This window comes from Microtus pennsylvanicus, chromosome 1 (assembly GCF_037038515.1).
Source record: "Microtus pennsylvanicus isolate mMicPen1 chromosome 1, mMicPen1.hap1, whole genome shotgun sequence".
In the NCBI taxonomy this organism is placed as follows: Eukaryota; Metazoa; Chordata; class Mammalia; order Rodentia; family Cricetidae; genus Microtus; species Microtus pennsylvanicus.
The window spans coordinates 161,837,935-161,864,749 of record NC_134579.1 but is presented as its reverse complement, the minus strand read 5'-3'; the positions used below and the strand labels follow the sequence as shown (position 1 = coordinate 161,864,749).

At 42.8% G+C, this 26,815-nt stretch overlaps 1 protein-coding gene and 1 pseudogene across 1 annotated transcript in view; one reads left to right on the top strand and one right to left on the bottom strand.

Moving 5' to 3' along the window:
- Positions 1-1,702: 1,702 nt before the first annotated feature.
- On the bottom strand, positions 1,703-8,693 carry LOC142842482 (RNA-binding protein EWS-like; annotated as a pseudogene).
- A 9,774-nt stretch (positions 8,694-18,467) lies between these two features.
- The window catches only part of Hace1 (HECT domain and ankyrin repeat containing E3 ubiquitin protein ligase 1), a 106,191-nt gene continuing 97,843 nt past the window's right edge, over positions 18,468-26,815 (top strand). Inside the window, exon 1 of the mRNA XM_075944229.1 lies at positions 18,468-18,691. Coding sequence (XP_075800344.1) covers positions 18,616-18,691 — 76 coding nt within the window. The 5' untranslated portion in view covers positions 18,468-18,615. The remainder of the gene's footprint in view (positions 18,692-26,815) is intronic.

The following is a 26,815-nucleotide window of genomic DNA, read 5'->3' as shown; positions in this document are numbered from 1 at the left end:
ATCACACACGTTCTTTAGGACTTACACTGGGCATGCAAGGGGGAGAACAAATGCTGACTCTGAGCTTCCTCCTGGTAGCCACACTGGTGACAACATGGACCCTCTGCAACATTATTTATTTGACAGTTAAAAAAAATTGGAATGTATTTGAAAACAATCACAACCATGAACTTTGTTACAAGTAGGGGCCATCTCGGTTCTCCACAATGATACTGAGCATGCTCACAAGGGGTTCCCATTGTTAAGTCTTAAAACAAGCATCTTTAAAAAAAAAACTCAGTAAACTACTATTTAACTTGTTTTAATGTTTCTCCACAAATGGTGAAAATACTAAAGTACACACAGTAATAATCATGACATTGTGGCCCACATTATAAATGTGTAATTCTAAATTTAAAACATTTTCTGGTTTTAAAAAATAAATCTCATCATCCATGCAGTTCTGCAGGTCTTGCTAGTAGGGCCGGTCTCTAAGTTCTTGACTGTTCTCACCTTTATCCATTTACGCAGGTCCTCCAGGTCCACGTGATCTTCATACCATCTGTTCCAACAATGATCCAGGAGGGCCCACAGGACCATGTCATGTTCCTCCAAAAAAGCTAACTCGGTCCAGGATTCTGACAACTCTGAAACCATATGTGCCTCCACCAGTGCTACCACGGGTCACTGCTGCAGGACCACCACGGTCCATAAGTCCGCGTCATCCTAGCTGCATGCCAACAGGGCAGCCTCACCAGGTGAAAACAGAGAGCCACCTTGTGAAGGTTATTCTCTGCTCACCCCTACACACACACACACATACACACACACACACATACACACACACACACACACACACACACACACACACACACAAAGCTGAGAAGATCCTCTTTTAAGATTCTCAAACTCTGGGCTTTGAATCAAACAGAAAGGAAGCAAAGGTTACACAATAGCAGTAGTTACAGTGATAAAATTTCGCTGAGCAAACAAATATTTGGGGACTATAAATCAAGACCCTGCCATTAACAGATAACTTCTTCTAAAGTGAATAAAACTCAGTGACATTTTAATGAAAACTTACATCTCAAACTTTCCTTAAAGGTTGAAGAAACCAAGAAAGAAGAATTTCATCCTGCCAAGGATGACGATGGCATTGTGCCCCTGCCTACCGCCAACACTGAATTTCCTTCATCTCCAGGTACAAGTCTTAGAGGTGACACTCTTCCTGATTCTAAGAAAATTACACTTCACGACACCACAATGGATCACACACGTTCTTTAGGACTTACACTGGGCATGCAAGGGGGAGAACAAATGCTGACTCTGAGCTTCCTCCTGGTAGCCACACTGGTGACAACATGGACCCTCTGCAACATTATTTATTTGATAGTTAAAAAAAATTGGAATGTATTTAAAAACAATCACAACCATGAACTTTATTACAAGTAGGGGCCATCTCGGTTCTCCACAATGATACTGAGCAGGCTCACAAGGGGTTCCCATTGTTAAGTCTTAAAACAAGCATCTTTAAAAAAAAAAAACTCAGTAAACTACTATTTAACTTGTTTTAATGTTTCTCCACAAATGGTGAAAATACTAAAGTACACACAGTAATAATCATGACATTGTGGCCCACATTATAAATGTGTAATTCTAAATTTAAAACATTTTCTGGTTTTAAAAAATAAATCTCGTCATCCATGCAGTTCTGCAGGTCTTGCTAGTAGGGCCGGTCTCTAAGTTCCTGACTGTTCTCACCTTTATCCATTTACGCAGGTCCTCCAGGTCCACGTGATCTTCATACCATCTGTTCCAACAATGATGCAGGAGGGCCCACAGGACCATGTCATGTTCCTCCAAAAAAGCTAACTCGGTCCAGGATTCTGACAACTCTGAAACCATATGTGCCTCCACCAGTGCTACCACGGGTCATTGCTGCAGGACCACCACGGTCCATAAGTCCGCCTCATCCTCGCTGCATGCCACCAGGGCAGCCTCACCAGGTGAAAAGAGAGAGCCACCTTGTGAAGGTTATTCTCTGCCCACCCCTCCACACACACACACACACACACACATACACACACACGTACACACACACACACACACACACATACACACACACGTACACACGTACACACACACACACACACACACACACACACACACACAACGCTGAGCAGATCCTCTTTTAAGATTCTCAAACTCTGGGCTTTGAATCAAACGAAAATAAAGCAAAGTTTACACAATAACAGTAGTTACAGTGATAAAATTTCACTGAGCAAACAAATATTTGGGGACTATAAATCAAGACCCTGCCATTAACAGATAACTTCTTCTAAAGTGAATAAAACTTAGTGACATTTTAATGAAAACTTACATCTCAAACTTTCCTTAAAGGTTGAAGAAACCAAGAAAGAAGAATTTCATCCTGCCAAGGATGACGATGGCATTGCGCCCATTCCTACCACCAAAACTGAATTACCTTCGTCTCCAGGTACAAGTCATAGAGGTGACACTCTTCCTGATTCTAAGAAAATTACACTTCACGACACCACAATGGATCACACACGTTCTTTAGGACTTACACTGGGCATGCAAGGGGGAGAACAAATGCTGACTCTGAGCTTCCTCCTGGTAGCCACACTGGTGACAACATGGACCCTCTGCAACATTATTTATTTGATAGTTAAAAAAAATTGGAATGTATTTGAAAACAATCACAACCATGAACTTTATTACAAGTAGGGGCCCTCTCGGTTCTCCACAATAATACTGAGCAGGCTCACAAGGGGTTCCCATTGTTAAGTCTTAAAACAAGCATCTTTAAAAGAAAAAACTCAGTAAACTACCATTTAACTTGTTTTAATGTTCTCCACAAATGCTGAAAATACTAAAGTACACACAGTAATAGTGATGACTTTGTGGCCCACATTATAAATGTGTAATTCTAAATTTAAAACATTTTCTGGTTTTAAAAAATAAATCTCGTCATCCATGCAGCTCTGCAGGTCTTGCTAGTAGGGCCGGTCTCTAAGTTCCTGACTGTTCTCACCTTTATCCATTTACGCAGGTCCTCCAGGTCCACGTGATCTTCATACCATCTGTTCCAACAATGATGCAGGAGGGCCCACAGGACCATGTCATGTTCCTCCAAAAAAGCTAACTCGGTCCAGGATTCTGACAACTCTGAAACCATATGTGCCTCCACCAGTGCTACCACGGGTCACTGCTGCAGGACCACCACGGTCCATAAGTCCGCCTCATCCTCGCTGCATGCCAACAGGGCAGCCTCACCAGGTGAAAACAGAGAGCCACCTTGTGAAGGTTATTCTCTGCTCACCCCTACACACACACATACACACACACACATACACACACACACACACACACACACACAAAGCTGAGCAGATCCTCTTTTAAGATTCTCAAACTCTGGGCTTTGAATCAAACAGAAAGGAAGCAAAGGTTACACAATAGCAGTAGTTACAGTGATAAAATTTCGCTGAGCAAACAAATATTTGGGGACTATAAATCAAGACCCTGCCATTAACAGATAACTTCTTCTAAAGTAAATAAAACTTAGTGACATTTTAATGAAAACTTACATCTCAAACTTTCCTTAAAGGTTGAAGAAACCAATAAAGAAGAATTTCATCCTGCCAAGGATGACGATGGCATTGTGCCCCTGCCTACCGCCAACACTGAATTTCCTTCATCTCCAGGTACAAGTCACAGAGGTGACACTCTTCCTGATTCTAAGAAAATTACACTTCACGACACCACAATGGATCACACACGTTCTTTAGGACTTACACTGGGCATGCAAGGGGGAGAACAAATGCTGACTCTGAGCTTCCTCCTGGTAGCCACACTGGTGACAACATGGACCCTCTGCAACATTATTTATTTGACAGTTAAAAAAAATTGGAATGTATTTGAAAACAATCACAACCATGAACTTTGTTACAAGTAGGGGCCATCTCGGTTCTCCACAATGATACTGAGCATGCTCACAAGGGGTTCCCATTGTTAAGTCTTAAAACAAGCATCTTTAAAAGAAAAACTCAGTAAACTACTATTTAACTTGTTTTAATGTTTCTCCACAAATGGTGAAAATACTAAAGTACACACAGTAATAATCATGACATTGTGGCCCACATTATAAATGTGTAATTCTAAATTTAAAACATTTTCTGGTTTTAAAAAATAAATCTCATCATCCATGCAGTTCTGCAGGTCTTGCTAGTAGGGCCGGTCTCTAAGTTCTTGACTGTTCTCACCTTTATCCATTTACGCAGGTCCTCCAGGTCCACGTGATCTTCATACCATCTGTTCCAACAATGATCCAGGAGGGCCCACAGGACCATGTCATGTTCCTCCAAAAAAGCTAACTCGGTCCAGGATTCTGACAACTCTGAAACCATATGTGCCTCCACCAGTGCTACCACGGGTCACTGCTGCAGGACCACCACGGTCCATAAGTCCGCGTCATCCTAGCTGCATGCCAACAGGGCAGCCTCACCAGGTGAAAACAGAGAGCCACCTTGTGAAGGTTATTCTCTGCTCACCCCTACACACACACACACACATACACACACACACACACACACACAAAGCTGAGAAGATCCTCTTTTAAGATTCTCAAACTCTGGGCTTTGAATCAAACAGAAAGGAAGCAAAGGTTACACAATAGCAGTAGTTACAGTGATAAAATTTCGCTGAGCAAACAAATATTTGGGGACTATAAATCAAGACCCTGCCATTAAGAGATAACTTCTTCTAAAGTGAATAAAACTCAGTGACATTTTAATGAAAACTTACATCTCAAACTTTCCTTAAAGGTTGAAGAAACCAAGAAAGAAGAATTTCATCCTGCCAAGGATGACGATGGCATTGTGCCCCTGCCTACCGCCAACACTGAATTTCCTTCATCTCCAGGTACAAGTCATAGAGGTGACACTCTTCCTGATTCTAAGAAAATTACACTTCACGACACCACAATGGATCACACACGTTCTTTAGGACTTACACTGGGCATGCAAGGGGGAGAACAAATGCTGACTCTGAGCTTCCTCCTGGTAGCCACACTGGTGACAACATGGACCCTCTGCAACATTATTTATTTGATAGTTAAAAAAAATTGGAATGTATTTGAAAACAATCACAACCATGAACTTTATTACAAGTAGGGGCCATCTCGGTTCTCCACAATGATACTGAGCATGCTCACAAGGGGTTCCCATTGTTAAGTCTTAAAACAAGCATCTTTAAAAAAAAAAACTCAGTAAACTACTATTTAACTTGTTTTAATGTTTCTCCACAAATGGTGAAAATACTAAAGTACACACAGTAATAATCATGACATTGTGGCCCACATTATAAATGTGTAATTCTAAATTTAAAACATTTTCTGGTTTTAAAAAATAAATCTCGTCATCCATGCAGTTCTGCAGGTCTTGCTAGTAGGGCCGGTCTCTAAGTTCCTGACTGTTCTCACCTTTATCCATTTACGCAGGTCCTCCAGGTCCACGTGATCTTCATACCATCTGTTCCAACAATGATGCAGGAGGGCCCACAGGACCATGTCATGTTCCTCCAAAAAAGCTAACTCGGTCCAGGATTCTGACAACTCTGAAACCATATGTGCCTCCACCAGTGCTACCACGGGTCATTGCTGCAGGACCACCACGGTCCATAAGTTCGCCTCATCCTCGCTGCATGCCACCAGGGCAGCCTCACCAGGTGAAAAGAGAGAGCCACCTTGTGAAGGTTATTCTCTGCCCACCCCTCCACACACACACACACACACACACATACACACACACGTACACACACACACACACACACACACATACACACACACGTATACACACACACACACGCACACACACACACACAAAGCTGAGCAGATCCTCTTTTAAGATTCTCAAACTCTGGGCTTTGAATCAAACGAAAATAAAGCAAAGTTTACACAATAACAGTAGTTACAGTGATAAAATTTCGCTGAGCAAACAAATATTTGGGGACTATAAATCAAGACCTTGCCATTAACAGATAACTTCTTCTAAAGTAAATAAAACTTAGTGACATTTTAATGAAAACTTACATCTCAAACTTTCCTTAAAGGTTGAAGAAACCAAGAAAGAAGAATTTCATCCTGCCAAGGATGACGATGGCATTGCGCCCATTCCTACCGCCAACACTGAATTTCCTTCATCTCCAGGTACAAGTCATAGAGGTGAAATTCTTCAGGATTTGGAGAAAATTACACTTCACGACACCACAATGGATCACACACGTTCTTTAGGACTTACACTGGGCATGCAAGGGGGAGAACAAATGCTGACTCTGAGCTTCCTCCTGGTAGCCACACTGGTGATACCATGGACCCTCTGCAACATTATTTATTTGACAGTTAAAAAAATTGGAATTTATTTGAAAACAATCACAACCATGAACTTTGTTACAAGTAGGGGCCCTCTTGGTTCTCCACAGTAATACTGAGCAGGCTCACGAGGGGTTCCCATTGTTAAGTCTTAAAATAAGCATCTTTAAAAGAAAAAAAAACTCAGTAAACTACTATTTAACTTGTTTTAATGTTTCTCCACAAATGGTGAAAATACTAAAGTACACACAGTAATAATCATGACATTGTGGCCCACATTATAAATGTGTAATTCTAAATTTAAAACATTTTCTGGTTTTAAAAAATAAATCTCGTCATCCATGCAGCTCTGCAGGTCTTGCTAGTAGGGCCGGTCTCTAAGTTCCTGACTGTTCTCACCTTTATCCATTTACGCAGGTCCTCCAGGTCCACATGATCTTCATACCATCTGTTCCAACAATGATCCAGGAGGGCCCACAGGACCATGTCATGTTCCTCCAAAAAAGCTAACTCGGTCCAAGATTCGTACCACTCTGAAGTCATATGTGCCTCTACCAGTTATACCTCGCAATAGTTCTTCAGGACCACCACGGTCCATATTGACACCTCTTCTCCCCTGCATGACACCACTGCCAACTTGGCCACTATCACATCCCGGAGGTTGGAAGGGTTGCGGGAGGAAGCCCTGAGGTTTGGCCTTACCCTGGTTGCATTCTGTTCTCCAGTTCATTTTCTGAGTTCCTCATCCCTGCATGGGACACGCCCAATCTCTTGCTCAGTGCTGGACATTTCCTCCTCCACAAGGGGTTCCCTAAGGAGCCCCAGGGTTTTTATGGGGGAAGCCTCTTTTTCTCCTCCAATGCCTCCCATGCAGCCCATGGGTCCTTTGGGGCCTCTTGGGCTATTATGACCTCCACGGAGCAGTGGTGGTACCCCTCTCCCCTGACGAGGTGTCGTGGCACTCCACATGCTATTCTTTGGAGGCTTCTTTCGCGCAAGAGAAGCTTTAAGTATTCTTCCTTGAAAATCCTTTCCATCAAACCATTCCACAGCAGCGTTGGCAGTTGGCAGATCTTCATAGGCCACCGTGGCGTCCCCTTTAGGCTTTCCTCTCTCCTTATCCAAATAGATGTGGATCATGGGATGCCCAGTTCTCTTGTTCATCTTAACAACCCCACACTGCTTACCGAAGTCTGCCAGATCATCCAGATTCACATTGTCATTTAAACCTTGCACATAAATTGCACTGTTGTCAGAATCTTCATCAGGATCTATAGGAAGGCCTAGATCAGGACCTGGGCCTTCATCCATGGGTCCACCGGGCTTATTGATGCCACCTTGGTCTCTAATGCCCATTCCACCGCCTCCTCCTCCCTGCCCACCTCTGCTCATGCCTCCATGATTAAATCCCCTTCTTCTCCTCTCCCAGTTTTCAGGGCCACTCATGGTCTGGTTCTCTCCTGGTTGGAAAATCCCCCAGACTCCTGCCCCCGACACCATGTGGTGTGGTCCTGTCGGAATGAACTCTGCTCCCCGTAGCTGCTGCTCTGTTGGCTATATTGACTTGGAGCCTGGCTGTAGCATCCAGTCTGAGGGGGGTAACTAGTGGGAGGCTGCTGCCCATAGCTGCTTTGTTGACCATAGCTACTCTGTTGTCCATAGTTGCTAGGTTGCCCATAGATGTTCTGTTGAGATTAACTGCTCTGATCATAACTAGTTGGCTGTGAAGAGGAAGATAGGGTATGTAGCATAAGATGTGTAGGAGGATAGGGTGGAGGTGCAGTGACTGGCTGCATGGGGTAGCTCCCAGGTGCTTTGGATATCTGTAATTACTCTGTCCATACCATAGGATGGGCTGGTTATAAAACCCTGTGATAGATTGAGGTTGACTAGTCTCAGTGGGCTCGTTTGCATCTTGTGGTCTTGCAGGTGCAGCGGCGGCTGCTGGCTGCTGGCCATAGGCTGGGTAGGCAGGCTGGGTGCCATATGCAGACTGAGCTGCACAAGAGGCTTGGGTTGTGGTGACTGGAGCAGTGGTGGTGTCATGAGCACCAGTGCCACATCCTTGAACAGTCTGGCTGTATGCCTGGGGGCAGTTGGAGTAGTATCACCAGTGGGAGGCTGTCCATGAGAAGTCACATATGCAGTCTGCCTGTAGGTGGCAGTGCTCTGAGCTGATATCAGTAGGCTGTCCATAAGTTCCATAGCTTTGTTTCCCATAGGTCTGGGTGGTCTGTGCATATCGTTGAGTTGGCTGGGCTGTGTCAGCACTGTAGCCCTACTGGGCTGCAGCTTGGCTGTAGGTACTGTAATCTGTGGACGCCATTTTCTCTCCTTCCTCCTCATTCTCTCTTCCTTGGCAACATTCTGACCCTGTTCTTGAAACTTGCTTCTAAGAGAACACAAGTGTTATAGCTTTACTACTGATCAGGAATCTGCTCTTGTTCATGTCTCAGGTGATGCTTTCGACCCTCAGAGTGCTAATGAATATTTCAGTGCTACCAGTCCAGCTGAACACACCCACTATGCAACTCACTCCAAGGTTCTGCCACTTTGGGAAGCAACAATGGCACTGCTGATGTTAACCACCGGAATATGGTTTCTGAGATTTGTATCAACAGTGATGCTGTGGGCATTCAACCTAATTTAACATGTGGCATGCATTAAAATGAGTTTAACAAGGTAAGTTAGACCACAGCAGTGGTTTAAAATAGATGATGACTTATTCACTAGAAATCCAATTCTCTTTGGCACCAATACATATCATAAATAAATTTTGTGCTATATATAGGACTCTTTAGCCATTACCTAAAACTAGAAAATATGCTTATCTTTTCCAATCATATTGAAAATACATCTAACATGAAACTTGTGTTGTCTGAATGGCTAAGCAGAGAAATGTAACTGTTAGATATTAGTTTCTATTTTTCTCTGTCCATAAACTGTGACTTATGTGGATAGCATCATTTTGGAAATAAACACCCCCAAAGAAGCCACATGTGAGAATAAAACCAATGAAATAAGGCTCCACATTGTCACCACTTCTCAAATACAACGACATTCCTTGTGACATGACACTACATAAGATTCTACTGGTGATGCCTCTGTTACTGCTCATCCTGACGCAGCTACCAATGATGTTCTTGATACTACTGATAATTCTTGCTTTTCTTTTTAGTTGCTGCTGAAGCCTATGAGGAACTACTATCAGCAATATAAATTTTCTAAAATATTCCTGAAATTGTCAAAGTTTAATGTTAATATTTCTTGACACAGTATATACTGATTACAGTATACAATAGTTTTTTTCATTAAAATGTTTTAAAAATATTTTAAACTGTTTCTTGGTATTGTCCAAACTGTTGACATGATGTCTTGGTAACATGTTTAAGGAGAAAGCTTCTATAATACCTATCAGAGATAGAACAGATAGTGGCATATCAAATCAGACAGACCAGGAACTGATGTTGGCTGAAAACCAGACTATGAAAGAAGAAAAAGGAGAGGCAGAGGGAGAGAGACAGAGGAGGAGACACAGAAAGAGGGAGAGGAACATAGAGACAGGAGGAGACAGAGAGATAGGTTTAGAAAGAGAATGAGAAGCTGGAGTAGGGATTCTTCTGAACGAGAGGAAGGTTAGGGGAGGGCAGGAGGGAAGATGATCTAGAACACTAGCATGGACTTTCAACTGTACAGCAGGTACTTGTGCTACTGAAGGACCCTGGAGGCCGGTCTGTACCTTATTATGGTAATAGACACCACAAGGCAGCCAATATTCCCTACTTCCAGTGATAAGAGAAATGACACCTTTGGGTAGAGGAACTAACTTCACAAGTTTTAAAGGGATGTTGGCTTTTATCTATCCTCCAAAAAATCCTCCAAAGTCCAGGTTGAGCCCGTTTCTGGGTATCTGAGACTGCCATTACAGTTTGGGAACTGGAGTTCAATAATAGGCGTCAATGAATTTTAGTGGATTTTCTAAGTCACAGACCAGCCTTGTTGAGGTTTCCATACTCAACTCTAACATAAGTAAAAAGCACCACCCAAACTACTCTATTGGCCTTAAAATCCAAAGAGTTAAAGTGTGGCTGCTTATGTGAATTTCCTTTTCCTGTATTTTTATGGCATTCCATCCCCCAGCACACATTAAGAAAAGTCCCTCACTGAGGGTGGGGCCTTAAGAACCCCTTCCTGTGTGTGATGATCATTGTGTCCTTGACACCATTTTACAGAAACCATCTACAACCTCTGCCTCTCTCTTCCAGAGAAGGTGTTGTAGTTCAGATGTCTTGCTGAGGTCTGAGAACTGCACAGTTTTGCTTTCTCTAGACTTCAGCCAGGTGTGTTGTAGTTCAGATGTAAGAATGGTTAAGATCAAACACACTAATGATAGATTATGCTGGAGAGGATGTGGAGTTAGGGAAACACTCCTCCATTGATGGTGGGAACTCAAACCTGTATATCCACTTTGGAAATCAGCATGGTGGTTTATCAGAAAATTGGGAATCAACATACCTCAAGACCCAACAATACCACTCTTGGGCATATACCCAAAGGATGCTCAACCTTAATATAAGGACATTTGTTCAACTATATTCATAGCAGCATTATTTATTTCCAGAACCCAGGAAAAAAATGCCCCTCAACCAAAGAATGGATAAGGAAAATGTGGTACATTTACACCATGGATTACTACTCAAGGGTAAAAAGAAACGACATCTTGATATTTGTGTGCAAATATATGGAACTAGAAAAAACCATCCTGAGTGAGATAACCCAGACTCAGAAAGATGAACATGGTATATACTCATAAGTGGATACTAACTGTAAAGCAAAAGATAATGAGTCTATAGTCCATAATCCCACAGAAGCTAAGTAACAAGGTGAGCCCTAAGAAAAACATACTAGATCCACCTTAGAAAGGGGAAATAGGTAAGATGACCTCACAAAATTGGGAGTATGGGGTGTAGCGAGAAAGGAGAATGGAAGGGAAAGAGGAGGGAAGATGGAAGCGGGGAGGAGAACTTGAGGGAATGGGATAGTTGAGAAGGAGGAAAGACAAAGATGAGAGCAAGGAAAGGGATATTTTGATTCAGGGAGCCATTATGGGACTAACAAGAAACCTGACACCAGGGAAATTCCCAGGAATCCACAAGATGACCCAGCTATGACCCTAAGTAATAGAGGAGAGGGGGCCCGATCTGGCCTTGCTTTGTAGTCAGATTGATGACATGACAACTCTTATAAAGTGGATAGTCCCGCCTGGCTACCATGGGACAGTTCACAAGTCGGGCAAGGGGCTGGAGACTGAGACAGACAGACAGACAGACAGACAGACAGACAGACACACACACACACACACACACACAGAGAGAGAGAGAGAGAGAGAGGTCCTCTGTAACGGCATAAATGAATGCAGACAGATTGTAAAAAAATATATATCTCTAGCTTTAATGTAGAAATAGACTTACAGAACCACCTTTCCCGCGGAGACCAGGAAAGCAGAAGCTATGGCTGGGAGCATGCTTGCCAAATTTATAGGCAGACATTAGCCCGAGGCGAACACGCCCCCCAAGGGGCGGGACTTATCCCTACAGTCCTCCTTTAAACAAGAATACCCCCTTTATTGTGTTCCAAGGCAGCTTATATAGGGCTCTCCTTGACTAATAGCCACACTCTAGCTCTCTGGATTGTTCAGCTGCAAGCCCACCAGAAACCATTCCCCTGCCATCGGGAACTCATGAGGGTCTTGTGCCCAAAGCAGCTGCAAGCACAGGAAAACAAGCTGTTTACTTCAGCAGGCAAAGAGTCACAGAAAATTCAGGGTCTGAAGGTCTGCAGTCCCCAACAATAAGGAAACATTTAATTGTGGTTGGCTCACTAACAGTACAGAGGTTCAGTCGATTATCGTCACGGCGGGGAGCATGGGGGCACGCAGGCAGGCATGGTGCTGGACAAATAGGCGAGTGCCCTACATCTTGCGGGCAACAAGACGTTGACTGTCACACTGAGTGCAGCTCTCAAGGGAGACCTCCAAGTCCACCTCCACAGTGACACGCTTCCTCCAACAAGACTACACCTACTCCAGCGAGGCCACACCTCCTGATGGTGCCACTCCTTTTGGGGAGCATTTTCTTTCAAACCACCACACTAAGCATTCAAGTATCGGAGCCCATGCGGGCCATTCTTATCCAAACCACCACAAGCACTTTCATATACTTGGAGCACAGGAAACACATAAGGGTTCAGAAAAAAACAATGTGAATATTGAAACCAATACCTGGTTTGGATCAAAGATGAAGACCAGCTCAAGAATGGCTCCTGGGATAGGGTGCGGAAATGTCACTCATGGCTAGTACTGTCCATCCGCAGGGGAATGGGAAATTCCACAGGACATATGCAACTCCAAAATGGAGTGGGCACGTGTCTACAAACTTAAGTGCCTAATAACTAAAGCTGCTGGGTCTGTCTTTGGGCTTAGGAGTGAGTGCTGTGAAAAATATCCCCAAGGCACTTTGTAAGTTTTCTGGGAGTTTCAGATTGCCTTAAGATACGGTTGGAAGCACAGGCATTAAGCTAGGCAGAGGTCTCTTGGCCCTTCTAGGCAGCCATAACCGCCAAACACAGTAGGTGCGTGTCTGGTGATGGGAGTAGGCTATTGAAGCGACCTCATTTTCTGCATTTCCAAGAGCAGACCTGCCTTATTCCAAAGGAAGCCACATCACAGAGATTCAACAGCCTTTGCCTCCCAAGTGCTGGGGTTAAAAGTGTGTGCCACCACTGCCCAGGAATAAACAACATTTAATGCAATGCTGAATTTGTCCATTTCTATCTTTAATCTCTTGATATCGTCTACCTTTGGTTGCTTGTTTTTATACAATGGATCTTTCTGAAATAGTGACTATATTAATTAGTTTTCTATTTATGCAATAAAACACAACTAAGGCAATTATAGGAGGATTTTACAGAAGAAATAATTATCTATCTGTCTATCTATTATCTATCTATCTATCTATCTATCTATCTATCTATCTATCTATCTATCTATCTTGTTTTGAGACAGGGTCTCACCATGTAGCTTAGGCTGTCCTGGAATTTGCTATGTAGACCAGGCTGATCTTGTCCTCACAGAGATCCACCTGTCTCTGTTTCTGACTACTGAAATTAAAGGCATGAGCCCCCATATCTACTACAAATGGTGCCCACGTGGACAACTGCTTCCACATAAAGCCTGAGACAGCTTGGGAAGTAATTCTAGAACAAAATGACAGCTTTGTGCATGGTTTCTTGGTAGCAGCACTCTCTCGGGTCTACTCTGCTTGCTAGAGGCAAGCAAATGCTCTCATCTAAGAGAGGCTTCCTGACTCAGCTTTAGCTGAAAAACCCTGCAGCTCATTAAGAGGTCCTGCCACGAAACACTTAAATGGTGTTGACGAAAAGCTGAACACATGCTTTTCAGTTTTCAGCTGTAGCAGGAAAAAAGCCGCGCCATTTAAAAATGCCGGCTTTCTGGGCTGTCCTGCCAGGGCAAACTCTGACTCTTTTATGCAAGCGGTTCGTGCGGTTTGCAAGCACAGGCTGCAGAAGCTCACTTGCTGGCAGGGACCTTGAAATGCCATAGAGTTGTCGCAGTAAACACAGCTACAGCCAGTACCTCAGCTATGAGGCTGGAAAGCTAAGGAATGGGCTACATCTAGCCAGCAAAGCCACACCTTTAGTCCTACTGAGATTGCTTGGTAAATTAAAGGCTCATGTGGTCAGAAAAAGAGAGATATACAGTAAAGAGAGATTCAAAGACAGAGAAAATTTCTGAATGGTTTAAATTGTGTTAAAAATATATACAAGCTAAAAGTTGAGCTTCTTAAAAGTAAAAAACAAAAAAAGGAAGAGAGTTGTTGTGTGTGGTAGCACACGCCTTTAATCCCAGTGCCTAAAAGGCAGAGACAAACAGATCTCTGTGAGTTCAAGGTGTAGTAGCAAACACCTTTAATCCCAATGCCTGGGAGGCAGAGACAGGCAGATCTCTGAGAGTTCAAAGACAGCCTGGCCTACAGAGTTATTCCAGGTCAAAGATATACGCTCAATAAGCAAAAAGTTAACCTAGGAATGTCACAGTTTAGATTCTAAAGCGCCTAGTGATTTAAAGGCGCAAATCAAAAGTGCTCCTGGATAGTAAAAAATTGCAGATTCACAATCGGACAGATTCAGACCACTAAATGAGTCACACTGTTGGATGAATGTACGTAGGCTTGGGAGAGAGAAGAAAAAGAATATAGAAAATAAAGTCAATGTTAAAAAAAAAGGTAAAGTCTTTAAAAGAGACAGAATAAAGTAAAGTAATAGAGTAAAAATAAGCCACGTAAAAATGGAAAATTCACAGAGAGTCTGGATTATGTACATTGTGTTTTCTTTAAAATTTTTGACTGTGAAGGAGCTAAGTACAGAGAGACATTTCATTATATGGGCTGCCAAGTGGAACCAGAATGGATATCATGAGGGTATGATTTCAGAATTTGGGTCTAAGGATATGATGCTTTGGAGAGGGTCTTCTTTTGTTTTCACAGAGGACCAGACCCTGTGGATTGCATCTATCCCGATTTGGTATGATGGACCACGCCCTCCTGAAGGGTTGTTGTGAACATCTTCAGAAAATTGCTTCGCTCAACTGCCAACTGAGATGAAACTAGCACACAGGTTATACCATGAAAGACCTAATTAACGATGCCCCCATTCAGCAGGAAGCAGTTTGGAGAGAAAAAACTGCGCCCATGTTCCCAAAATATTGTTTATAAATGTTCTTTTACATTTAAAAAGGGAAATGATATAGGTATGAATAATTTGCATTGGTATGGATTTTAAGGTCAATTTTGTTATATGTATATGTATTTCTGATATTGATTAAGGTATTGTGATTGTGTAGTTCATTTAAATATGTACTGTATAATTAAGAAATATAGGTTGTTAATGGATAATCATCGATAATAGTAAAGCTTGTAGTCATGTTAGTTGGATTTTCTAGATATATAGAGATATATTTTAGATAGACATTCTTCATGTCTTTCAAAGATTACAGAATAGGACATTTAATGTTTTAATAACTTAGGACGTTTCATGACAATGAGACACTCTGCTCCTGGCAGCACCAATCTACTTCAAGAGGAAGATTGGCATAGAAGAGGATCCTTATGGAGTTTGATAGCCATTTGGGCAAGGAACTGTTCTTGCCTGGACTATTGCATAAACTGAACACAGAGAACCCACAGAGAGAGGACTACTGAACTTGCCTAAGGTGAGATGATCTTTTGGGGTTCCTGATTCATGAAAGAGTCTGAGAGACATTCTGCAGGACACAACAGATAGTGACTGAACTGACTTTGAATTTTCCTGCTTTATGGTCTGCTGGATACCATGGGCCTGAAGGCTGAAGATGGATGCCCCAACAGGACAGAGGAACTTTGGGTGACTGTCCAGGCAGCGAAATGTCTCTGTCATTTATAGAGTTTTAAAAGTTGCTTTTTTCTTGTTTGCTTAGGTAGTATTGTATCTTTCTGGAGTCTTTGATGGAGTTAAGAATAGTTAGTTATAGTTATAGTTTTCCTTAGTTATGATAAAGATTATTGTAACTTTTACTTGATAACTGTTTCGTTATATGTAATTTTGCTATGTTAAAGTTAAAGCCTTTTTTTTTTGTTTAAACCGAAAAAGGGGAAGTGATGGAGGAAGGTCATTGGTTAAATAAAAAGAAACTGCTTGGCTCTCATTGGTTAGGAGATAGGTGGGAGGAGTAAACAGAACAAAACGCTGGGAGGAAGAGGAAGTGAGGTCAGACTCGACAGCTCTCCTCTCCGGCTCCCAGGCAGACGCACACTATGAAGCTCCGACCCAGGATGGACAGAGGCTGGAATCGTTCTGGTAAGCGCACCTAGGGGCGCTATACAGATGATAAGAAATGGGCTAGTCCAGGTGCGAGAGTTAGCTGAGGAAAGGCTAGGTAGAAATGAGCCAAGCAGTGTTTAAATGAATACAGTTTGTGTGTTGTTATTTCGGGGCAAAAGCTAGCCGAGCAGGCGGCTGGGGTGTTGGGGACGCAGCCCCGCCTGCCGCCGCTCCATATTACTACATCACCCCACCACAGGAAGCTGATATTTTAGGGGATGTAAGAAGGACAAACAGAGCCAGAGCATTTCACTTCGGCTGAGGCTGAAAAGTTTGAGCCCCACCCTAGTTGGCCTATTGTCTTTGTCCTTCTTTTGAAACTTTGGATTTTCCAAACTTCTTGACAGACAGGTTTTCTCTCACCTGAACCAACATGTTAAGTGGAGATGGTGAAGGTTTGCCTCCAGCACGTAGCACACATGAGTGACATTAGTTGTAGGTTGAAACTGATTTAGAAGTGCCTTTGGAAGGGACAGCCACGCCAGTCTCCTTCTTCCTCTTTACAGCCTACACTTGAGCTCAGCGAAAGTCAGAGAAATAATTTTTCTTTATATATCAGGTAGGCAGGCAAGATCTGCGCTCACACAGATGAGCTCATTGCAGGGATGGCTGGCCTCTTTGAGAGAAAGGTGACAAATCGGTTCCATTGTGTCATGCTTGCTTCAGACCCCTTGGCCCTGGTAACAGAGAGGAGAAAGGCTTCCCCCTCGAGTTTGCGTCTTCTGCCATTTTAGCCGTTCTTATTTTCTCCACAGACTGGGCTGACTCAAGCTTCAGATGCTCAAAATTTTGCCACTTTGAATTTTTTTATTTATTAATTTTATTGTATGTGTGAGTGCTCTGCCTGCTTCTATGTGTACAATATGCATGCAGCACCTTTAGAGGCCAGAAGAGATCGTGTGATTCCCTGGAACTAGGCTCAGCACGGTAGGCACTGGAAAAGCAACCTGCTCTTAATTGCTGAGCCATCTCTTTAGTCCTGTTCTGATTAAGAAATCTGTGTGGGGGCGTGGGCATTTCCTGGTACTGGATTAGAATGAGCTTTTGAGGTGCCAGGAGTACATGCTGGGAACCATACCCTGGAAGAGCAGTACATGCTCTTAACCACTGACCTATCTTTCTGCTCTCCCAACCTCTTTTTTTAATGCCCGTGCCTGCGTGTACGTCTCTGCACCTTTCGCATGCAGTGCCTGAGGAGGAGGCCAGAACAGAGCATCAAATCCCCTGGAACTGGGTATACTGGATGACTGTGTGGGGCCATATGGGAAGCAAATTCGGTTCTTTGGAAGAGTAGCCTCTGCCTTTAACTGCAGAGCCATCTTTCCATTTTAAAGCCATCTTAATTTTTTTTAATTGAGGTTTTGTGTCTGCCAGGCCTGGCATTGAGCACCTGGGATCCTAGCGCCTGGCAGGTGGAGGCAGGAATGTTGCCATTTCAGCTATATATCAAGATCAAGGCTAACCTGGGTTACGTATGATAGGCCCAAAAAAACATACCGCCTCCATTTCAGGCTAACCTCACACTTACGATCCATCTGCTTTTGCTTCCCGAGTGCTGGAATTGCCTGTATGTGTTACCATGCCCTGCTTGAACATTTCTATGACTTGGTATACTCATGAAGTCAAAGTCTTCGTAGTTCTCATTGGGACCTGTCATAGAAACTGAGAATGCATTTTACCAAATAAACATTTTTTTTTTCCTTTTTGGCATTCACATCTTCTGCAGAGTTTGAAGTTGTCATGTCCTGTGCTAAGAACAGGGATCCACAACAAGGTATAGGATAGCGCCATGTCTCTCTTCTCAGAAATGTACTCAGCAAGCGAAACAAATAAGGTTCTTCTCTAATCTGCTTTATTGGGGTGTGTTAGAACTGAGGGAGAAAGCTCTTGTACAACTTTGCAGGGAAGAACGACAGCGGCTTGAGAAAACCCAGAATGTCTTCCTATGTTCCGCAGTTGCTTGATCTTCCAGATCGCAGGTCAGCGACCTTAGAGGCGGGGCTGCACCGGGGTGTGTGGCGAGCCAGCCAGGAACTACAGTTCCCAGAAGGCCTCGCGAGCCCAGGAGGGAAGCGGGGCCGCGGAAGGAAAGCCGCGAGCGAGCGGAGGCGGCGGCCGCTGCCCACCCCCGACGCGGTCTGGCTGGCTGCCGTCGGTGCGGCGGACTGACTCGGCGTAGCACCCTAGCGTTCCCGAGCGCCGGCCGCCGCGAGCTCGCGCCTTCGCCCACGGGCCCGGCCAGGGTCGGGATGTAGGGCGCGGGGCGCGGAGGCCGCGGGCGCGGCGGGGGCTTCGCGGAGGCCGCGCCGAGGATGGAGAGAGCGATGGAGCAGCTCAACCGACTGACGCGCTCGCTGCGGCGCGCGCGCACCGTGGAGCTGCCGGAGGGTGAGGCGCCCCGAGGACGCGCTCTGCACTTTGCGGGGTGGGCAGCGGTGGGCGACCGCGGGCGCGCGGGAGCGTGGGCGGGGCGCTGCGGCTCGCTGGAGTTGGTTCCCACTCCACCCGCGCCGGGAAGGGGTGCGGTGGCGGGCGCGGCTGGGGACGCGCTCGCGTTTTCTTAAGCTGCAGATGAGATAGGCTGGCTAGTAATTTTTTTTTTTTTTAAATACGGGGCGTCGCTCTTGTTTTGGCAATAGACAAAGGCTGTCAGACACCAGCCAGGTATTTCCGAAGCACTGTTGGTGTAGTAGGCATTCCTTCGGTAGGGCATGCCTGCCTTCATCTTTTAGTCATGGAGACGTACGTGTTGAGTGGGCTGGGTGAGAACTGGGGTGAATTCACACAGAGGAATAAAAGATCTGTTCCGGACTTTAGCTTTGGAAAACTCCCAATAAAAGAGTTGGGTGGAAGCGTGGGGGATTTTTTCTTTTCTTTTCTGCCTTATGAAGTCAGACTGTTTTAGGGGCAGTGGGAGATGTTCGTAGCCCAGGCTGACTGCAAACTTGGGAGCCTGCTGCCTCAGCCTTTCCAAGTATTGGGAATTCCAGGCATTCGCCTACCGTTCCCTGCTTAGTTTGTTTTATTCCATTTCTCCTAAAACTTTGTTTCACTTAGCTATGGAGAGTGAAAGAAATGTGGAGTTGGCGAATTTGAGGATAATTTCCTTGAAAAGTTTTATTCTTTGTGATTCTGAGTAGAGAAAGTTCCTGGCAGCCCTTTCTCAAAAGTAATTTTGTATTTGTTACTTTGCTAGAATGAAGCACTGGCTTAGACTAGTCCTAATTTTAGGAAGTAAACTTCAGGTTCCACTTTTTCTTCCACGTCCACCTGTGAATCTTCGCTGAGGGCTGGCCTCCCTTATTTTCTGATGTCATCCTGTTGGTGACAGCTAAAGAAGGCTGTGTGTGCTGTTTATTGACATTGCTATTTGCATCGCTAACTTGCATCCAGTATTTTGTGTAAATACGGTACAGAAGGCTCTGATAATATTTTCAGTATATTTTCATTGGAGCTAGAGAGATGGCTCAGCCATTAAGAGCACTGCCTGCTCTTCCAAAGGTCCTGAGTTCTATTCTCAGCAACTGCGTGGCGGCTCACAACCTTCTGTAATTAGATCTGGTGCCCTCTTGAGGAAGAGACCTGATCAGTCGTCCTGCATCTTCATCAACTTAGACCATGAAACCCAATATGGACAAGTTCAACATAACCGTCATATACGGGCTGCCCATGCATGCTTCAGCATTGCCAGGGTATAAATTTCATTCATTTTATATTTTCATTGTAGAAAAGTTGGATAACAAAAATAAAGAAAAATCTGCCATTCCACTCTCAGTAGTAAATAATGTTAGCTTTTTCTTTACATATTGCATACAGTATTTTGTTTTGCATTTAGAAAACGTCACAGATGTGTGCCCATAAATATGTTTATTGAATTTGGCAGAATTTGGTAGATGCGTGAAATAAAACTTGCATTTTTTTTTTGCTGACTATATGAGGAGCAGCTTTGTATTTAAGACTTAGTCTTCTGCTTCCATAGGGTTTATTCCAGAAGATGAACAGGATTTAATTATATAATCAACATTTTAAGGACTTCAATTATCCATTTCTTAACCTATTTTTTGAGAACTTCTAGTCAGGAGTCTGAGTGCTTGGAAACGTGAATATTACAATTAAAAATAAAGTGTTTCCCCTTGTTGTAAGAATGGCCTATTGCTTACATCTTCTCTTTGATTACAAATCTTCATTTGATTACAATGAAATTGTTCATTTTGTTCCTTTATATTTGTCTTTCAGTCTTGAATGAGTCTTTGAATTCTCTTAGTTTGGCCCTTCAGGTAGATCATATCTAGGGCATTCTACTTTTTTAATTGAGAAAATATTTATAATAACAATTATTATCATTTACATCCCAATTGCAGTAGTTGCATCCCAACTAGACTCTCCCCACAATCCCACTTCCCATCCACTCCTCCTAGATTTCTATTCAGGAAAGGGCAGGCCTCCCATGGATATCAACCAAACATGGCATATCAAGTTTCAGTACGACTAGGCACCTCCCCTCCTATTAAGGCTGGCCTGGGCAATTCAGTATGAGAAAACGGGTCCCAGAGACAGCACCTGTTCCCACTGTTAGGATCCCACAAGATGAACAAGCTATACAACTGAACATATACGTAGAGGGCCTAGGTCAGCCCCATGCAGGCTCCCTGGTTGTTGGCTCAGTCTCTGTGAACCCCTATGTTCCCAGGTTAATTGAGTCTGTGGGTTTTCTTTTGATGTCCTTTACCCTTCTGGCCCCTAGAATACTTCCTCCTCCTTTCCCTGAGTTTTGGCTAATGTCTGGCTGTGGGTCTCTGCACCTGATTTCGTCAGTTGCTTGATAAAACCTTTTATGATAAGTGGGCGAGACACCAGTCTATGAGTATAGGAGAATATCATTAGGCATCATTACATTGACTTTTTTCCCCTCTAATATTATTGGTTCTATCCTAAGTCTCTGGGCCATCCAGTCTTTGGGACCTGGCCCTACTGGCAGTGACAAGCATGGGTTCCCTCTTGTGGCGTGGGTCTCCAGCTGGACCAGTCATTGGTTGGCCACGCCCATAATTTCTGCATCACCTTTACCCCAGCACAACTTGTAGGCAAGATAAATTGTAGGTTGAAGGTTCTGTGGCTGGGTGGGTGTCCGAATCCCTCCGCTGGTAGTCTTGCCTGGTCACAGGAGATGGCCGGTTCAGGCTTCGTGTCTCTCGTTGCTAGGATATCCTTCATTAGCAGCGGTTACCTTCAAAAATTCCTGTAGTTTCCATTACTCTAGGTTTCTAGCTTGTCCCCGATATGCCCCACCAATTCCAGTTGTCTCTCCTAGTACTCACTCCCTCTGTTCCCTCTCTGCCTGATCCCTCATGTTCTTGTTCCCCTCCCAAATCTCCTCCACCTTCAATATCTCTTCTGTCTCCCTTTCCCAAGGAGATCCATGTGTCCTCCTTGTACCTTCCATGGGTCTATGGATTGTAGCATGATTGTCCTTTACTTTACAGCTAATATCCATTTACAAGTGAGTATATGCCATGTTTGTCCTTCTGGGTCTGGGTTACCTCGTCCAGGATAATTTTTCCCTGTTCCATCCATTCACCGGTAAATTTCATGGTGCCATTGTTACTAGCAGCTGAGTAATACTCCATTGTGTAAATGTGCCACATTGTTCAGTTGAGGTACATTTGAGTTGTTTGCAGCTTCTGGTTATTACGAATAAAGCTGCTATGAGCGTAGAGCAAGTGTTCTTGAGCATCCTTTGGGTACTTGCCCAGGAGTGGTATAGCTGGCTTTTGAGGTAGATCGATTCCCAATTTTCTGAGAAACCACATACTCATTTTCAAAGTGGTTGCACAAGTTTGCACTCCCATGAGCAATGGAGGAGTGTTCTTCTTGCTCCACATCCTCTCAAGCATGAACTGTCACTTGTGGTTTTGATTTTAGCCATTCTGACAGGTGGAATCTCAGAGTTGTTTTGATTTGCATTTCTGTGATGACTAAGGATGTTGAACATTTCTTCAAACGCTCCTCTGCCATTTGAGATTCCTCTGTTGAGAATTCTCTGTTTAGATCTGTATGCCATTTTAAAGTTGTTTTTTTTATTTTGATGTTTAGTTTCTTGAGTGCTTTATATATTTCGGATATTAGCCTTCCGTTAGATGTGGGGTTGGTGAGAATCTTTTTCTATTCTTTAGACTGCTGTTTTGTTCTGTTGATGGTATCCTTTGCCTTACAGAACTTTTCATTTTCATGAAGTTCAGTTTATTGATTGTTTGCCTGTGCTATTGATATTCTGTCTAGGAAGTTGTCTCCTGTGCCAATGAGTTCAAGGCTATTCCCCACTTTCTCTTCTGTCAGTTTTAGCGCATCTGGATTTATGTTGAGGACTTCTATCCATTTGGACTTGAGTTTTATGTAGGATGATAGTTAATGGACATATTTATGTTCTTCTGCATGCTGACATCCAGTTAGATCAGCACCATTTGTTGAAGATGCTTTATTTTTTTCCATATTTTATTTCTGGTTTCTTTGTCAAAAATCAGGTGTCCATAGGTGTGTCTTCGATTTGATTCCATTGATCAACCAGTCTTTTTTGTGCCAATGTTATGCAGTTTTTATTACTATAGCACTGTAGTACAGATTGAACTCAGGGATGGTGATACCTCCAGAGTTCTTTTATTGTACAGGATTGTTTTAGCTATCCTTGGTTTTTTGTTTTTCCATGTGAAGTTGAGTACTGTTCTTTCTTAATCTGTAAAGAATTGTGTTGGAGCCGGGCGGTGGTGGCGCACGCCTTTAATCCCAGCACTCGGGAGGCAGAGGCAGGCGGAACTCTGTGAGTTCGAGACCAGCCTGGTTTACAAGAGCTAGTTCCAGGACAGGCTCCAAAACCACAGAGAAACCCTGTCTCGAAAAACCAAAAAAAAAAAAAAAAAAGAATTGTGTTGGAATTTTGATGGGAATTGCGTTGAATCTGTAGATTGTTTTTGGTAGGATGGCCATTTTGCTATTAGTCCTACTGATCCATGAGCATGAGAGGTCTTTCCGTATTCTTATATCTTCTGCAATTTCTTTCTTCAAAGCCTTGAAGCTTTTATCATGCAGATCTTTCACTTCCTTGGTTAGCATTAACCCAAGATATTTTATATTATTTGTGGCTATTATTTTTTAAAAATAACTTTTATTCTTGTCTCATACATTACATCGTGACTGTAGTTTTACCTCCCTCCATTCTTCTCAGACCTTCTCCCACCTCCCCTCCCAGATTTTTTTTCTCCTCTGTTTCCCTTCAAAAAACAAAACAAAACAACCTAAGAAAAAAAAAGGAGAGCAGGCCTTTCAGGGCTATCCACCGAACATGACCTAATGAGATACAGTAAGACTGTGCACAAACCCTAACATTAAAGGTGGGCGACCCAGTAGCAGGAGAAGAGTCCCAAGCACAGGCAAAAGAGTCAGAGACAGCCTCACTCGCACTACTGGGAGTCCCACAAGAACACCAAGTTGTACAATAATAAGGTATATACAGGATCCACACTTGTGGCCTCAGTCTCTGTGAGCCCCTGTGAGCCCTGCTTTCTGTGGACCCAGGCCATTCTAAATACACAAATTGTGGTTGCATTTTAAGACCATTCAGGGATGGGTGAGATGAATCAGTGGTGTGCTTAGGAACACACATGTATGTGCACACACACACACAAACACAGATAATAAAAAGCTGAACAGAAGCGCTAAGATTTTTCTTAATTTAAGAAATAATCAGATTATTTTTACGTTAGAATTTAGCAGTCCATAAGTGTCTTAATTATAATTAGAACAAGTTGTTAAATCAGATTTTTTCTAACCAGCTTTCACCCTAAAATTAACTTTTGCACAGCACTAATATATAGAAACTTGATTTGCTGACTTGGATACTGAGAGGTACCTGACATTACTACTAAGTCATGGAGAGCACATTGTTATCATCCCATGCAGGACTAACGAAGTTTTGTGAGAGGAAAAGAGGGAAGGCAAAGAATTATGTCAGCGATGTGGCTGCACAGTGAACTTTGGAAGGCTCAGGTATATTGTGCTCTATGTGGAGAGCACTAGATTACACAGCTTTACAGTGAAGGTAGTTTGTTCAATTAGATAGACTTTGAATGCATTTTAGCTATATATTTGAACCATGGTCAGGAGAACTGCTAGCTTTAAAACGACACTGCTTTCCTTTTTATGATCATTGCTAGAGTACTCAAATGAAGTCCCGTTGTGACTTCTGACCAAAGCAAGAGCTGTGAAAGGATCTCAGTCCTCAGCTTATTAGTGAGCATTGGAAGGTTTGCATTAATTATATTAAGATTTTATTTATATTAAACTCAACAGAGATCTACGTGCTTCTGCCTCCTCAATGCTGAATGGGATTAAAAGCGTGAGCTATCACGCCTGGCTATGATCTATATCTTTTTAAGGTTGGATATGACTTAAAATATAAGATCTGCACCTAAATTTTAATATAAATAAAAATTTATGAATATCATTAATGCAAACCTTTTGATGCACGTAAGTTGTGTATTTTATTTTGTTTTCTTGAGATAGAGTCAGTGTGTAAGCCTTGACCAGCCTGGTACTCAAAGGTCGGCTTCAAACTCAAGGCAATCCTCTTAACTCAGCCTCCCAAATGCTGAGATTACAGGTATATGCCACCATGCCAGGCTTTTATTTTCATGATTAAAACATTGAGATTCACAAATACAGGTATTGCCTGTTTATGACTGTAACGAAGTTACTTGATTGGAATTGTTGTGGTTTAGAAGCACAGACTGTATACTGTAGAAAGAATGCCATGATGTCAGTGGAGACTTATTTTTAGCTTCTGATGACGACTGGCTGGAAATTAGTGAGAATAGTTGACTGAGACTCAATCTACATTTTAAAGAAATGAATAAAATAACTCGAATATAGTGCATATATTAAGAATGGAATTGTATTGTAGACCTTCTGGGTATTGTGTAGCCAGAACACCGACTCTTATAGAATACGTACTTTTGGGGCTCTGGAATTAGTCATTTAATGCCAACATTGCATGGCTGGATTTTAGGGGTAAACAGGGATTGTAATGTCTGCTTTATAAGACAGCATGATAAAAAAGATCTCCTGTATGTGGTGTTCAAAGTGCTGCCTTTGGTGGAGGCGGGAGGCCAGCTGTGGCTACATAGAGTTCAAGGCCAGTCTGTTGGGACCCAGTCTCACCCACACCCCCCAAAGACAGAATATGTTTTCGCTATTAAAGTATTATTTTTACAGTGGGAGAATTATATCTGCATATTGAACTTGTGAATGTTGATGAATAATTAGTTTTCATGTATACACTCACAAATAGGAAAATAATGGAATACTAGTAAATTTCTATATTCCTTATATATGATTCAGTCCTATATTTCTAAATACATAATTTTAAAACACAGTCGAAATGCCATTATTAGCATCAATAGAGTTAAGTAGTCTTTTTATTTATTTTTAATTGTTCTCAGATAGCCTGTGCATGCTTATTCTTTCTCCCTTTCACAGATGTGAGCTCGTGCTCACAGGGCCTTTCTCGCGCTGTGTAAGCAGTCTACCACTGCCATCACTCAGCTCAAGTTGGTTTGTTGAAGCTAGTATTCATAGCACATCACGTTTGGTTCATCTCTCAAGATCCAATGTCTCAGGGTGGGTGCTGTTGTGCATTCCTTTGTCCCAGCACTTGGGAGGCAGAGGCTGGCGGATCTCTTGAGTTTTGGGCTAGCCTGCTGTACATAGAGAGTTGCAGGACAGGCAGGGCTATGTAGAGAAACCCTGTCTCAACAGACAAAAAGACTTAATGTTTCTAGAAACTTCTAGAAAAAGTTTAAAATCTGTGGTTACAATCATGCTTGAAAATGACTAATGTTGAGTGTTTGTTTTTAATCACAATAAGAAAATGTATCATAAACAAAAATCATTTTTGGCTGTATTAGGCTTACAGAAAATCCAGTTTTTCTATCAACATCTTGGGCTACTATAGTACAGTTGTCAAATCTAAGAAATTACTATTTTCATAATACTAGTATGAACTCTACCCTAGAATGTTAGCTTGCCCTCCATTGTTCTCTGATTTAGCATGTACTCCAGGATACTGCACCACATTTATTTGGATTCTTTAGTCTTCCCCAGCTCGGTCATTCTTTATGGCTTCTTTTCATAGTTTTAAGGAGGACTGGTCATGCATTTGTGGCAACACTTGGATTTGTTAGATGTCTTCTTGGGATCAGATTGAGGTTGCCCATTTTGGGGAATATGCCCTCCTCTGGATCATAGCAGTTATTTCTAATGATACCTCATGTTACCAATCCATTAAAGTGGTAGTTGCTGGGTTATTATAAATTTATTCTCTTTCCATTGTAATTTTTGGAAGATACTTGGGATAAGCCTCAGAATTTTAAAGACTAAGTAAAATCTCTAATACGATACCATTAGTAATGTATAAAACTAAGCTCAAAACACTAACTGAAAAATAACATAAATGTAGTATAG